Genomic DNA, 15,222 nt, shown 5'->3' on the forward strand with positions numbered 1-15,222 from the left:
CTGTTTTATTTACCTAATCTATTATTTCTTTGTCCTTAAATATTTAATTGGATAGTACTTCATGGACCTGGGCTCCTCGGCAAACATTGTGTGCTTGAGAACCAAGGTGGGACTGTGACTCTGATCCCTCTGGACGGTGCACTGTGTTTAGTCAATGGCTCTGCTGCAAGTGATCCCTGCCCGCTGACTCAGGGTAAGAATTCTGCTGAGCTAATACACTTCTGATATTCTTGATGAGCATCTGAGGGGGAAAAAACAGGACAAGTCTGTATTAATAAAGACGTGTGTATCAGATTCACAATTATTTAGCCCATGGGAGGCAATAACACACTTTGAATTAGTGGTATGAGATCACTGCATCACATGTACAAATGAAATCCACTTTATTTCTGTGGATTCCCCATAGCAGTGCACTTGGGGCTTGAGTGGATTGTGAACACAGCTCTCCACAGGGCCGATGCCATTTCTCTTACTAAACATTTTGAAGGGCGAGAGGCCCTGGACAAAGCCCCAGACAAAGCCCCGGGCCCTCCATTTAATTGGCAGATGGAGTTGATAGGGCCGACAGGTTTGAAGTGGGCCAGAGCATTAACCTTTCAAAGGACGGAGCCAAGCTGAGCTAAAACTCCCAGCTCCTGAGCAGACCCTGCTTGCTGGGGCTGGGAATTTTCACCGCTTACTGCCTCGTCATCTGCACTGCTTTGCCATCGAGAGATAAAAACTGCACATAGAACCAGGCAGCGCAGGGCCTGGCCATGCTAGTTGCTTTTATAACCATTTCAATTTATCCAATATCCCCTTCAGAAATGGCTGCATCTGAAGCTATTTTCTTGAACAAATGATAGTAATTTTCAGTCCAGCAGCAGCTGGAATCTATCACAGGCTGCCCTCTCAGATGCTTTGTCACTCGTCAGAAGTCATTAGTAGGAGCAAGATTAGTATTTGCTGTGCTGAGAGAGGAGGAGCAGAATGGAAAGGAGACCAAGAGAAAATCTTTGGATGTGGCCATATGAGCGTGAGCCTGATATATAAACCCTAATATCACTTCAATTCTATAGCTTTACAAGACTTCTCAAGTTTCCCTTGGCCATTTTCTGTGGTAAATCATCCTTGTGGTTTAGGTCACTGCCAATCACTTTGGGGATTGTGTTCTTCATGGCAATTCATTCACTTTACCTCAGCAGAAGAAAATTTAGTAGAACTTTTGTACCATTTGTCAAGTTCCCCTCAAGTTCAGTGCAGAGATTTCACACTGAAATCCCACATTGACAGGAAAATCCTTTAGTCAAAGTCTCCTCTGCTTTTTATGTATGATGGATGCAGTCTTACACCTCTAAAGGGTTCCTGGCAGACTGTTAGCACTATTTCTGTCATTTGCATCTCTTTTGAAACACATTACATTTTCCTTCTGTCAGTCTTCCTCACGGTGTAGTGTGTAACTCTGTGCTTATGTTCTTTGCATCAGAAATGTGAGTCATTCACTTAACGGTTAAAACTTTTATTATAACTAAGGTTATCTCTGGTTCTTTCCAGGTGCCATATTACAGCTAGGAAAAGGCATTATGTTTCGCTTTAACCACCCAGCTCAGGCTGCCCAACTCAGAAAGAAACAGCAGGTACAAACAACAAACCAACGACTTCTTTTAGAAGATGTTGCCTGAACTGCATTTTCTCTTAGTGCTAATTTTGTAAAAGCAAGTCAGCATTGTGCACTTTGTTTCCATAACTACCATCTGTAATGCCTGCTACCTTTAGCGAACATTACTCACGCTGAACACTCATTCACACTTCATTCCACATCAGAAACTCCGCAACAGCATCACCAGTATGACCCAAGTAGACCCATTCTGATCAAAATAAGAACACCTGCCTACTTTCCATCCACCGCTGATTGTTTTTCCATGTTCAGTAAGAAATTCTAATCTTTATTTTAATTAGCTGGCTTACAAAAAACAGCAGACCTGCTCATCATGAACAGTCTCTTGAATCATTTTCAACTTCAGAAAATGTCTCTGCTGAAAAGAAGCCAGGTGCTTTATTTCTCATAACTACTGCTTTTTTGTAAATTTGCAACAGCTCCCTCTTGGCTTTCACTGTCTTTCATTTTTTTTCTTTAAAAGTTGTATTATGCAACTGCACCCTACTGTTTGTAAGTTAGCTTAGTAATAAAAGAATTACAATATATTTAATACAACTGTAAATCAGTTTTCTCACAACATGATTGTCATAATAAATGTAGTATTATGCTCATAAAGCTCAAGTATAGGTTTTAACATAAGGCAAACAACACATCTCATCAGAAACTATCCTTGTATACCATAAAACCAGGTGGTGGCAGCAACATGCCACCTGCTTCTCTGGAGCAGTCTCTGGAGAGCACAGAACATCAACTAAATAATTCCAATTACTTTTTTATAGGCATTGTATATTTAAATTACATTTAATTAATTACGGTGGCTTTTGCCTTGAAGTGAACATAACTGCCCTCTGAAAACAGGAATTGATGTCATAAAATGAGGACTATTGCATTAAAATTCACACTTGTATCAAATGAGAAAAGAGGTGGTTTTGTGCGTGTATACATATATTAAAAAAAATTTAAGACTAAGAATTAATGTATACAAGAATATGACTAAATAAATAATTTTTTTGTTTTGTTTTTTAGGGCCAGTAATTCTAATTTGGTCCCTTCAAGTATTTTTCATATGAGCTTTAAGACACTTTTATGTTGTAAAGTGAATTCATCTAACATTTTTATAGACACGCTTGTTCGGGTTTTTGCAGTTTTCAGCTTTCTGCATTATTGAAAAGTGCACCCTATTACTACCAAGTAAAATGCAGACATTTAGACTCCAGTGTGGTTCAACAAGGAGTCTTTCTCATTCATTTTTAACATTGATTCTAAATGAGATGGTCTCAAGAGTTTCACATTCGGCCAGTCTGAAAATGTGCTGGCACAATGTGTGCGCAACTGCTTTTAGCACTGGGAAATTGTATAACATTTAGAGTGAAAATGTGAACATGCTGAGTAATTGTAAAGAGTATATGGCTCTATAATAACCTGTCATTGTGAAATGCGTGAATTTTAATGCTGCTTATTGTCACTTTTCTGGTGTTTTATATTGTTTGGACAAAAAGTTGTCAAAGCTATTCAATTTCCTACCTTCTATGAAGAAAGTGTCATAAATACTTGTGACATACTATAATTAAACTACTATGTAATTGCATATCTGCTATAGGCAGCTGTCACTCATGTCTTACACACCAGACAGATTTTCATTTCACGGTGCTGTCTCATTTTGTTGTCTGCAGAGTGGGCTGCTTTCTGCCATCAGCTTGTCTTTGACTGACATGTCCAAATCTGCTGAGAATCTATCCAAGGTGATGCTGCAGTATCCAGGGTGAGACTTGTGCAGACTCATGTAATGGCGCTCATGCACCTAAATTTCCACAGTATGCCTTCTTGTTGAGAAGCATTCATCAGGCACGCAGACCAAATTGAAACCATAAATCATAGCAGCGTTTCTGCAAATGGTGGTGGGAGCATGCAAAAAGCCATACTGAAGTGCTTACATGGTAAACTGGTGCAAATCACAGCAGGTGTGTGTCATATAGACAAGGTTGTGTCGTAAGCCGGCCTCTAGTTGAGGCAGTACTGTAGCACCCTCCTCTGAAATTACTGCAGTGCACTTCAGATCATCTCCCAAGAAAATGGAGCTCAGAGCTAAAGAGCATGTGTTTAGTTTCAGAGGCAGTAGTGGAGGATATAATCCACACTCTCAATTGTTGTAATATTCTCTAAATATTACAGTTTTCACCAAACTAAGCAATGCATTTAGATTTTAAAAACATAGTTAGCTTATTCAAATAATAATCAAAATATGTTCAGGTTTTGCTAGTGAGGGAATGGTGTCCATGAGCACCACATGGAAACGATTTTAGGAAGGTGTGTGGTACTAAATATTTGTTTTATTGTAAATGTAAATGATAGTGAAGTGAATTTGTCCTAATTGCCACAACAAAAATCAGGCTGTTAACATTTCACATGTGACACTGACAATTTTATGCTCTTACAATGGGCACAAGTGAAATGTGAAAACTGCATAATTGTTACTGTACTTTCTTGAAATCTATTTTTCCCATTTGAGAGTGTTTTTATAGATAGCCTGACAAACATGACTCATTCATTTGTCAGAAGAAAAATTGCACCTTAATGTGTAGTTCATAAATTGGAAAAATGTCTTTTTCAATGGCTGAATTGTAGACTAGGCTGGAAAATATTGGATTTTTGTCCTTTTTTTAATTATTATTATTTTATGGAAAAATCTGTATTTTTTCCTTTTCAATAGGCTCCCTGTAATATGACAATTACTTTCTCTCAGACATGGTAGTGATGAAATCTTTTCTCATAATTACAAGATCAGTCTCTAATTTTGTTCTTCTTTTTTTTTTTAGAAGCTCACTTTAATGTGAGATCTTTGTCCTGCACTGCCTTACAACTGTTTGATAGATCATTGATTTGTCAGTGTCTGTTTTCCTTGAATGAGTTCCCTAAATTGAATTCCCTTTCTACTTATTTACTACTCTGTGAAGTAGTGAGCAATTTCAGACACACTCCTGGTCTCTCATGATCTGATAATGCTGATGTTTTACAGCATCTGTAGACATGTAATTTCCCTCAGTGTGCAGTATCCCCAAAAGCAGCTCTTCCATTCAGGTGATTCATTCCTTTTCTGGAACCTTACTCCTGATCTGTTGGTCTGACACAGCTTAGTTTGGATGAAAAAAGGTCAGTGTGTGCCTGTAGTATAGACGATTACTACTGGGCTGGTACTGTAGTGGGTAGTTAAACAGCTTCATTCTGTATCTGAAATGCAGTCATTTACACAACGGGTGAAGTTAAAATAGAAAATGTTGTCCTTACTGAGTGTTTAGTTTAAATTCAGACATTAGCTGTGCATAACTGTTGAATTTGGGAGTTGCATAAAGTATCACCAATCTGACCTTCAGTTACTTGAAGGGATGCTATATTACAACATATTTTTTGAGTTTCTGATAGGGGGGGGCAGCAGGAAAATATGACCTACTCTTATAGCACTGTGAGATCACAAAAATTTGGATTCAAGATTTTTGTCTGTTATGAGTATATAATATTTGAGTATTTTCAGTGATGGATTAATGTGAATTTTCTCACCTGACCTTGCCTCAAGGTTTTCAATATAAAAGCAATAATGGACCACAATAACCTTAAGAATTACAGGCTTGAAAGAAAGGCACTTAATACAGTCATATTTTACATTTCTTAGATGCATTTGTAAAAGTCCTTGAAATCTAATGTCTGTACTTTGCACTTGTGTTAAATCTGAAATAATTTATTTTTTTATTGGTTTGGAGCAATTACGTTTGATCAGGTCTGAAGGTTACTGTTTTTTCAGAACGGATGTCACTGAATTTCTGTTTGTATGGATATTGTTAGAAAACAAAGAAGTACCAATCTTTGAGTTGTTGGAATCATCTAAGATGGGCAGGAAGGGTCAGATGATTGTATTGTGTGTGAAACACAACAGTCTACAAGACCCGTTGCTGCCTTGTGATCAGTAAAAGGTGACCCACTGTGTCCGGTTCAGTTTTTATTAAATGGACTGTGTAACACGAACTATATGTTGAGGCCGAGTTGGAATATAGCTCTTTTAGGCCCAGTTAGTGTGGACTCAGACCCAGACAGCATTTCGTGACCACCTTAGTTCTGAGAGTCTCTTATCTGACATCCCTCTGAGGACCCTCTCTGACCACCGACAGGCTGTTATTAGGTGCTTGCATTTCCTAGGAGCTCCTCAACAGTTCTGCCAACAACTGTAGGACTGGAGAGCTATCTCACCTACCCTCTAGCTCTGTTTTTCTTTTTTTTTGTGTCACTTTATTTAACCCTTATCCAACTAATGTATACAAATATAACAGATTTAAACCGCCATCCTAGCAAAACATTTCTTATCTAATAGTAGTTAAATGCTAAAAATTGCAGTGTTTTTTTTTTTTCACATCATTTGGCAAAAATTCCATAATTAGCATTCAGCACATTGTTATTCATGTAATGCAAGATGAAACAAGTGGTGCCAGGCACAACAAACCCCACCCCTCGCACATATTAGCTTATTTTGGCATCGATCCAGCTGATGTCGTCATGTCTATGCATATGCTGATGTCAGCATATCAATTGGATCCATATATGTGCTAAGTTTGAAGTAAATTGAAACAAAATTGATGTTTTTATAGACATTTGAGATTTTGCCCATTAAAAGGAAATGGGGGGGGGGGGGGTTTAAAAAATTTGACCTTGGACCAGCTTTTCTGAAAATGTAATGACATCTGTTCTCGGTCACTGGCTATCTATAAACCCAATTTGGTATGGATTTGGCCAAGAGTTTTGCTGCTACAGATGTGAAAGTTTGCCCATTATGAGTAAATGGGGGAAAAAAGATTTTAAAAATTCATGAAAAATTTTTATCTTTGACCTGCTTTCCCCAAAACGTAATCAGATCTATTCTCGGTCACTGGCAATCTATAAACCCAATTTGGTAGGAATTCAACCAATAGTTCTGCTGCTAGTGTCAACAAACAAACAAACAAACTGAACAAAAAACGATACCCTTTGCCTTACCTTCAGGGGAGGGGGGCAGGGCAATAAGAATCCTACCATTTTTCAGAGCCTGTAGAAAATGTAATGGATTCAGTCAGGGACAGGTTTAATAAAATGCAAATACTATCCTTCTCTGTGGGTCAATGGAGAAGATTTTTTTCTTTTTTTTCCATAATGGTGTAAAACAGCATGAAATTGTCTGTATTTTGATTTGGACCTGGAGGAGAGTGTGTATTTTCAAAGACAGTTGGATTTTCTCCTGATTTTTACTTCGTGGGGTTTTAATGTAACATAACTGATGGTAACACTATCCCCTAGGATTGAGATTCTTTAAAGGTTTCATGATTTCAGATTCTGTGTAATTTTTTGGTCCCACTTCATATCATGTATAATCTAATATTTACCGAAGTAAGACAAAAAGTAATTTTTAGGAATTCTTAATGGTATTTTAGAGACTGTCATTTCCTGGAAAATGATTAAACACAAATGTTAACTCATCCTGCACTCAAGATCTGTGTTCTGGGGAGGTGATGGGCTCTCGAGATCCCTTTTTTTTCTCTTGTTTTATGGGAACACATAAATTTGCAAAAGACATGGCACTCTGGTAGTATTTTCACCGGGACTTTAAATTTGGACTGATTGAAAACATGAACTCAATAAATAGTTCCATCTGTTCAATGGAATTGGGTCATTTTGATTGGAGTCCCCCTAGACCCTAATACATTGGTATTTTTAAAAGCTACTAATTAAAACAAAGTGATGGGAAGTCATTAGGAACAAACTGAGTGAGCGAGCCATAAAGAAGTGTAATGATACTGTAGAATAAAGCACCTGTGAGATATGCCCAAAGATTTACCTCTGGGGTCTGTGGACTCCCTAGTGCTCATTTCAGTCAACACTCTGGGTGCTTCTTTCAGATATCTGGGTTGGACTTTAGGAAACCTTTGTTAAATGGTGCACATGAGAGGACATATCATGCTCTGCAAACTTTACCCAACCATCTGTCTGTGTGTAAGTATGTATGTATAATGTGGTCACCAGTTTGATGGAAGGGAAGTGCGCCCAGCAGGAAAAGGAATGGCTGCAGGTCCCAGACAGACTGAACAACCACAACCAGGGTGTTAAAGGATTTGCTCAAAAAAACAGAAGAGATTCTTATCTACAAAGAGGAGAAGAGGAGTCAAAAGGAGCAGAGACAGAGGAGGCTGGCTGTAGGTAAGTGTTGGGAGTTGAACTCTGCTCCTAGAGTGATTGCAGTAGATCTGTAGTTGTGTACATGGTAAGTGCTCTGTAAACTGAAGTCCATGACATGGAGAAAGTATCTACAAATTTGGTCAGCTTCTTGCACTGGAAATCCCAAATCGGCGTTGTTCCATTTAGTCATAGAGTTGACAAACATTAGTGAGTACAGGACATCCTCTTCTGATCCCCAGGATCTGTTAAAATCCTTTGGTCGTTTTTGAGGACTTGCACTGTGCCCGTGTTGTTGATGCTGTCAATGGTTTACTGCTCCAGCTTCCCCTCTTCGTCAACCTGCTGTAACACACAAAGCTTAGCCTAAGCCGCTGTTTACTGTCAGAAATCGTTCTGAGCTGTATATTTGGTTTCTGTTCCCCCCTCTGGAGTGCTGAGTATTGTATGTAAATCCTCAAATCAACATGCACAGATTCTATTTAATTTCACAGCTAGTAGAGTGGCTCTAATCTCATCCAGCCGTTTGGGCTGTTTGCTTTTCAAATCTAATGGATGGTTTTTTGTGAAGGAGGGTTGGGTTAGTGCAGTCTTGTATTTTGCCTGCAAACTATTTGAAGTCTCCACTGTCACACCATAACAAATAATTAAATTTGCTTTTGAAAACAAACGGCCTGACAGCATGTATAAGAATATTAACACAGCTGTATTATGTACACACCACCAAATATCAAGATGCAATTTTTCAGGTTTTCTGAAAGATATTAATTCTTGTATCTTTACCATGCCCTTTTCAGCCTGATGGATATGGCAGCTATGGGCACAGACAAAGCAGCAGAGAAACTCATAACTACGGTATGCATTCTAACTTTCTTTAAACACTTGTATTCATTAAATCAGAGTAATATATGATCAGTTCTACTTGGATTAGAAGATTTGGGCCTATGTTTTTCTTTTCCTCATTTACATGATTGGAAATTGAATATCTCTTGTTTTTTTTTTTTTGTTTTGTTTTTTTTACCCAAAGTAAGCTGCTGAAAAACATACATTTCTAAAAGTCACAGTATAAAATAAAGAATTTTTTTTTTTAAGGAAAAATAAGAATAATTGAATGAATACGACATAGGGTGGCGTCTACATGGAATTAAGGGATAAAGTTAAAACCCTGTGTCTAAATAGTAAGTCAGTGTTCTTCAGTTGTTTTTCTAAACCCCATGTCACCGTGCAGTTGAAGTACTGGTCCCTTTTGTCTTTGCAAAACATGGCAAGTGTCAGTACTTCCCCCTGCTACAGCCAGGCCCAATACAGATTTTTATGAGGCATGAAATGCTTTTCCCTTGACTTGTTATGTTTGTTTATTATGCACATATTTAAACCCTATTACACTTTCCTGCTGGGGATCCAAAGAAAATGACACTCATTTTGTGAAAGCACATTGAAATGGGAACACTTTTTAGATATATCCCTTTATACATATCTTGTACCTTGTTATTCTTCACTTTCACATTTTCAAAATATAATTGAATACATAAATAAGGATTTGCTTTTAAAGTAGCCTGTTTTTTTTTTCCAGCAATGACTTAATTATTTTGTACTAAACTGCATGTCAAACAGAATTCTTAAATGACTCTGAATGTTTTATTTCTTAGTGTTTCTTTTTCCTTCTTCCACCCATGAAATGTAAACTAGGCCATACATGGAAAATATCCTGTCCCTCACACTACTTTTGAGTTGGACGGAGGCGCTGCACAGGGTGGGGTAAGCACCAGGGATGGCCCGGAGCAGGAGAGGGACTCATGTCATAAATCAGGGCCAGAGCTCACGTCTGAGAGGCCGTGGAGGAAAGCTGAGAGTGGGGCTGGAGTTGCAAGTTATAGGGGAGAGGTTTGGTCAGGGGATGCCAGCCTCCAGCAGACAGGTGTCCTGGGCCCAGGTGATGGATGTGGCATGAAGCCGGGGGGGGATGCTAACGAGATCCAAGGTGTCATGGCAGACTGCTACAAGGGGAGACCTGGCTCTGGTGGGAGCTCATTAGGCAGCGTATCCCACCTGCAGAGCACTGGAGGAACTAGCTCCACGTCTGTCCTCCCACAGACCAGCACTCATTCTCAATTTGACAACAAGCCTCTCAGCAGTCAGGGAGTTCGCCGTCCACCTAAGGAAACTACCTACAAGGACCACTTCATCTGTGGAGGGATGGATGAATCTAGAGGTTTGGAGGAAGAGATACGGGGAGTTTGTGTGACAACAAGTGAAGAAGCTGCAGTTCAAAGCTCCGGTCTGGGTTCTTTGGTCAACACGGTGTCTGGGATTGTCCAGGATGCAGGGCGTCTACTTCGGAGCTCTTCTGTAGTGTTGCAGAAAGTCATAGAGCAAGGACTACATCCTGCTTCAGTCAACTGGTCCAGTCACATGGCCACTCTCGTCAAGGAAAGCAAGGTCATGTCTGTGGTTAAGGACAGCTGTGTGTTCTCTCTGGTCAAAAGGAGCTGTGTTACTTCTCTATTCAGTGATGGTCCCATTTTTTCCATGGTGAAAGATATCCCTCTCATTCAGCACATTCAGATGGAGATTAGTCAACACCTTCACCTGGCAGATGGTACCAGGATGATTCAAGGTTGTGTTGGTCCTAACACCACAGATCTTCCAGTCCTATCTCCAAAACATAAGAGTGAAGACATGGCAACTCTGTCGCTTATTCAACGTGACATCTGTACAATTAATGGTAGTATTGAGTCACCACAAGCACAGGCAGTGGTTGGTACTAATGTAAAACACACAGAGATGATGATGACAGAGCTGCAGCAGAGAAGTGAGTCGGAGGTAGCCTATGTGTCTGGAGAAAAGGAACAAGTATCCGACAACTCCTTAATTATGAAGTCCAAGGATGTCAAAATCTTCTGTCAGACATTGATAACATACCCCAAGTCACTACTGGATTTAAAAACCTTGTCTCTGTTGGACCTGGTTGCCTCTTTACAGTCTGTAATCCCCACCTCAGTGTTCACCTCTCAGAAGACTGTAGCTCTATTCTGGTTGAATGTGACTAAGTATAACCAACCAGAAGCTCATCCTGCCCTTTTGCTTGTGATGGAGACTGGTCTTTACACCCTGACCAATATGTGTGGATGCCTGGAGTTGTTCCATCACTTCCCTTTGCTCCAGCTGAAGGAGGTGCAGATAGGCTTTGCAGGCCACAGTGTGTGCTTGATGGGGACCACAGAGGAGAGCATCCTGGGTGTTTATACCTACAATGAGAGGCTTACCAAAGAGCTGTGCTGGGCCATACTCGGTGTCCTCTGCCCTGGAGACAGCCGGGTCTCCCAGCATCCCTTGCTCCATGGAGACTTGATGAGAATGTCTCTAGACTGGCAGGTTTATGTACCCGACCTGCTGCTGGATGCTGGTTTAAGGGTGTACTGCCATTTTCAGAAGAATCTCGCTGATCTTGTTTACCTATTTCATGGTAGCATGGATAAAGAAAAGATAAGCCTGGGAGAGGTTCAGCTGCTTCTGTACGTAGGTGTAGGGATACGTGGTAACACAAACACCTATACAGAGCATTTAGCGCAGCTCTTTTTGACCGATACCCACCTCGGTCTGGTACAGGAGGACGTCGTCTTTCATCCTCCTCCACACTCTGTCACTGTGGAGCTCAGCCGTCTGCAGTTTCATGACTTAACTCTTCATCAGCTCTCAGATGTGCGCTGTGTAGTGGTGCATGATGAAGATGAGCGTGGAGCTGTCACAGTGGATGTAATCCTGGCAAATGTGAAGGCCAGAGGTCACCCCGAAAGCGTGACTGAGGCAGCTATCCCGTCTGTGCATACTTCACATTCAGCCTCACATGCAGAAGTGTGGAAATTAACTTTCAGTTGCTCCACTGAGGCCGCCTGCCTGATTAATCACTTGTCAAACGTCTGATCAAGGGCTGAACAGCCAGTAATGAACAGCCCAGCTTGAAAACTCTCACTCAGAGGGAGCAATGGCAAAATTGCACTTCAGCCAGACAAAGGACAGTTCACTATTAAATGACAGTGAACGTCATGACCTGTTTGGAAGTTTCTGGATTGACTTGTTTTTCTAGAAGTTTCATTCATGTTAACTGTAGACTGCTTTAAAAACAGAAGATTTTACCTTTAAACTCGAATTTCTTTGTTCTTGCTCTGTTCTATTCATTACCTCTGCATTGTAATTCTTGTCATGGTGGTTGTCAGCTTAATGTGGAATGTTTTAAGTAGTAAGTGGTTGAAGATTATACATTAATGTCTACAAGTTTAATTTGCTCCATGGGAAGTGAGTATCATTTTAAGAATTTTACCGTCATAATCTAACATTGTTTTTGTTGTAGATAAGTTGTGTTTATATCTGTTGTGAATTTCAATTTTAAAAAAAGAAATGTGAACATGTTTGTGCAATAAATGGAAAGTAAATCTATTGCCTCCTGGGTTGTATACAACTCAATTTCTTGTATTTACAAGTTACTATCTCAACTGTAACAGGTTATCTGAAATCTTAGTGTGATGCATTTCAGTGCTTTCAGTAATGAATGTATTTCTAGTTTTGTTATGCTGCCCCCCAATCTCTGCTTCTTTTTAGTAGTAGATTCTGCATAAATATACTTTTTTTACTTCATGAATCAGAATCCCACTCTTATCATCAAAGTCAAAATGTGAAATATACTCTTACTATACAAGGTTGCAATGAACTTTAGTAACAGTTAATAAAGGTACTACCTACACAGGGATCTCCTCATGTCAGCTGAGGATGTCCATTCTGGGACAAGATTTGTTCGTTTTCTAAGAAATGCTTTGAATTATGGTTAATGGACATTGAAACGATGAGGCTGATTCACATATTGAGTGAGAGGCAAAGGTTGTCTGCACCTTTCCTTGACTGAGTGACCTGTTCCAGCACGGAAAATTACAGGGGCAATATAGTGCAATCAGTCCTCTTGTCTGCTCCAGCACGAGGGATGGAGATTTGGCCTCAAATGAAGAAACGTATCACACCTCATAGTGGTGTGGTTTGAAGCCAGGATGAAAGCTCGGGGATGTGAAAGGATTGTTTTTCTCCTTTGCTTAAGACAGTTAATTAGCATTCAAACTGTCCACTGAATATAACGCCTTCCAGAAAATAAAACACAAAAGGCAGACAAATCATAACCTAATGCATTGAAATGACGTTCGTAGTCCTACCTGCAGGGAAAGATTAGAATTGTGGATTTAATTTTCCACAGGCTAATTTCCACTTTTTTCAGATTACATCAAGGCAAATGCATTGCAAATATTTTTCTTTTACCGGTTATGAATAGTTTATTACAGAGACTGTCTGCAGATAAGAACTTAAACTGTGGCAGTCTGTAAACACAGTGGATTCATTAGTCTTCTCCACCCAATATGACAAAATACTGACTTATTAGTGATTGAGAAGTGAGTATTTTATGAATGCGGGCTGGTGAATTTTCTAAGGCAGATAGCAAGTAACACAAAGCCATACTGCCTCTGTCTATATTATGTGATTTTTAATTGAACTATAGACAGGAAAACATGTTTATTTCCTTTTTAATTGAGGTTTTTATATTTAGTACACTGACTGGTTTCTGTCTAAAATAGACATGAACTCTTGTTGGGCACAGCCTGGTTAAGGGAAAAAGTCTTCCTTTCAGACACATATCCTTTGGCAGGCTCTGAATCTCTAATCATTACTCTGTCTGATTTCCCACTGGGTTTTCTGAGCCTAATACTCACCATCACTGACAGCACATAACAGGATAATTTGTTTACCACCTCCTTTGGAGGCATGTGAACGTGACTTAGTCAGTCCTCTCGATGCTTAGCTGTTGATGGGCTAAATCTTTTTTTATGTCGATCCCAATCATTCTGCCTGCCTGTAGTTGCTACATAAATTCACAAGTTCAATTATATATTTCCTTTAGAGGTTATGAAGTCTAATCCATGTCCAACTGTGTAGATCTAGTGTAATTAAATATGTCATGGACTGCAATCAAACTACCATGTTTTCCTTACCTTTTTTTGCTTAGGAATGAGTTTTTAGAGACTAAATTAAGCTTTGCTCTAAAATAAAAATAAAAACATTGTTACACCAAGAACTAATCTTTCAAAGAATCTGGCTTCCCAATTTAACCTGGTATTAATACAGGGCCTTTGGAAAAGAGGCCAACAGACAAGCACTGAACATTTATAATACTGGTGGGGAGTTTGCCCTATATTGTGAACAAATCCATGTGTTGATAAAGTCCATTTGTAAAAGCTTCGACAAAATAAATGCAGTTTGAAAGGCTGGAAATTTTTACGGTTTTTAGAAAAATAGTCTCTTCCTCATGGTTACCTTATTATTGTGGTGAGCTATACAGAACTGTACCACGAGTTGAAAATGTGACGTGCTACAGTGTGCTTCTTACATTGATGATGGAAAAAATAAAAGCAGACCTTGGTGCATAGACAGGTGCATTTAAGTTAGAGATATGATATAATAGGAATAATATAACAATAGAAATAAAATATTGAAATGCAATTCACACTGCAGATTGTATCCAACCCTCCCTTGAGCCAGTGTGTTTTCAATTTGTATTACCCAAAAGTCAGTTTAAAAAAATGCTGAAGTGATGCAAAGCAGGTTTGACTGCCCCCGACGCTTCACCTGATAATGTCACTTATAACTGTGTGGAGGAGATTCCAGGTTTAGCTGCAGCTACACCACAGGTCTCTATCACTATATATCTTGGTTAAAGTGTTTTTTTTCTCCCATAATGTGGAGGGAGCACTGCTTCACTCCAACACACCAAGCAGGGTATTTGCTGTTTATGCAAGCATGTTTGAAGCCAGTCTTTAAATAACGCTCCTTGTGTGCAGGTAGATCCTCTTGTGTTTCCATGGTGTTTATAGAGGTTTTTGTGCTTTACCTTTTGCACAGGTGTTTCAGTCGTTAATGATGACCCGAGTGAATAGCGGTTCAGGACACGATGCTGCAAAACGTTAGTTAAACTGTAGCATCCACAGAAAAAAAAAAGTCTGTGTTACTGGGATTAAGAACACCTGTGTCTTTTCTGGCTATAGTGTATTGTTTAGCTTTGTTATAAACACCTTTTCTGGCTGCAACAGTATTGCCACTTTTCACACATGAGAGGTGTGTGTGACGAATTGTGTTTCTGCAGGTTTAGTGATGCCCATGGGTGTTCACATCCTAAAAGTACAAGTCGTAATATCACAATGTGAAAGCAGTGAAAAACATATTAAAACTACTTACTATCAGCAAATTATCCATCATGTATGAAGAGTAAAAGTAATTGTGCAGTGAAATTTAATCGGTTAATGTTCATTGTAATATGATGTTTCTGGTTTCATTATACTCCTCCAGTAATGTGTATGCTG

At 39.3% G+C, this 15,222-nt stretch overlaps 1 protein-coding gene across 1 annotated transcript in view; it reads left to right on the plus strand.

Annotated features, from left to right (window-relative positions):
- Nucleotides 1–15,222, plus strand: part of kif16bb (kinesin family member 16Bb) — a 36,696-nt gene that overhangs the window by 13,918 nt on the left and 7,556 nt on the right. The window contains exons 14-19 of the mRNA XM_030156644.1: nt 56–193; nt 1,534–1,616; nt 3,313–3,401; nt 7,679–7,852; nt 8,626–8,683; nt 9,560–11,683. Coding sequence (XP_030012504.1) covers nt 56–193; nt 1,534–1,616; nt 3,313–3,401; nt 7,679–7,852; nt 8,626–8,683; nt 9,560–11,683 — 2,666 coding nt within the window. The remainder of the gene's footprint in view (nt 1–55; nt 194–1,533; nt 1,617–3,312; nt 3,402–7,678; nt 7,853–8,625; nt 8,684–9,559; nt 11,684–15,222) is intronic.

The sequence above is a fragment of the Sphaeramia orbicularis genome, chromosome 15, assembly GCF_902148855.1.
Source record: "Sphaeramia orbicularis chromosome 15, fSphaOr1.1, whole genome shotgun sequence".
In the NCBI taxonomy this organism is placed as follows: Eukaryota; Metazoa; Chordata; class Actinopteri; order Kurtiformes; family Apogonidae; genus Sphaeramia; species Sphaeramia orbicularis.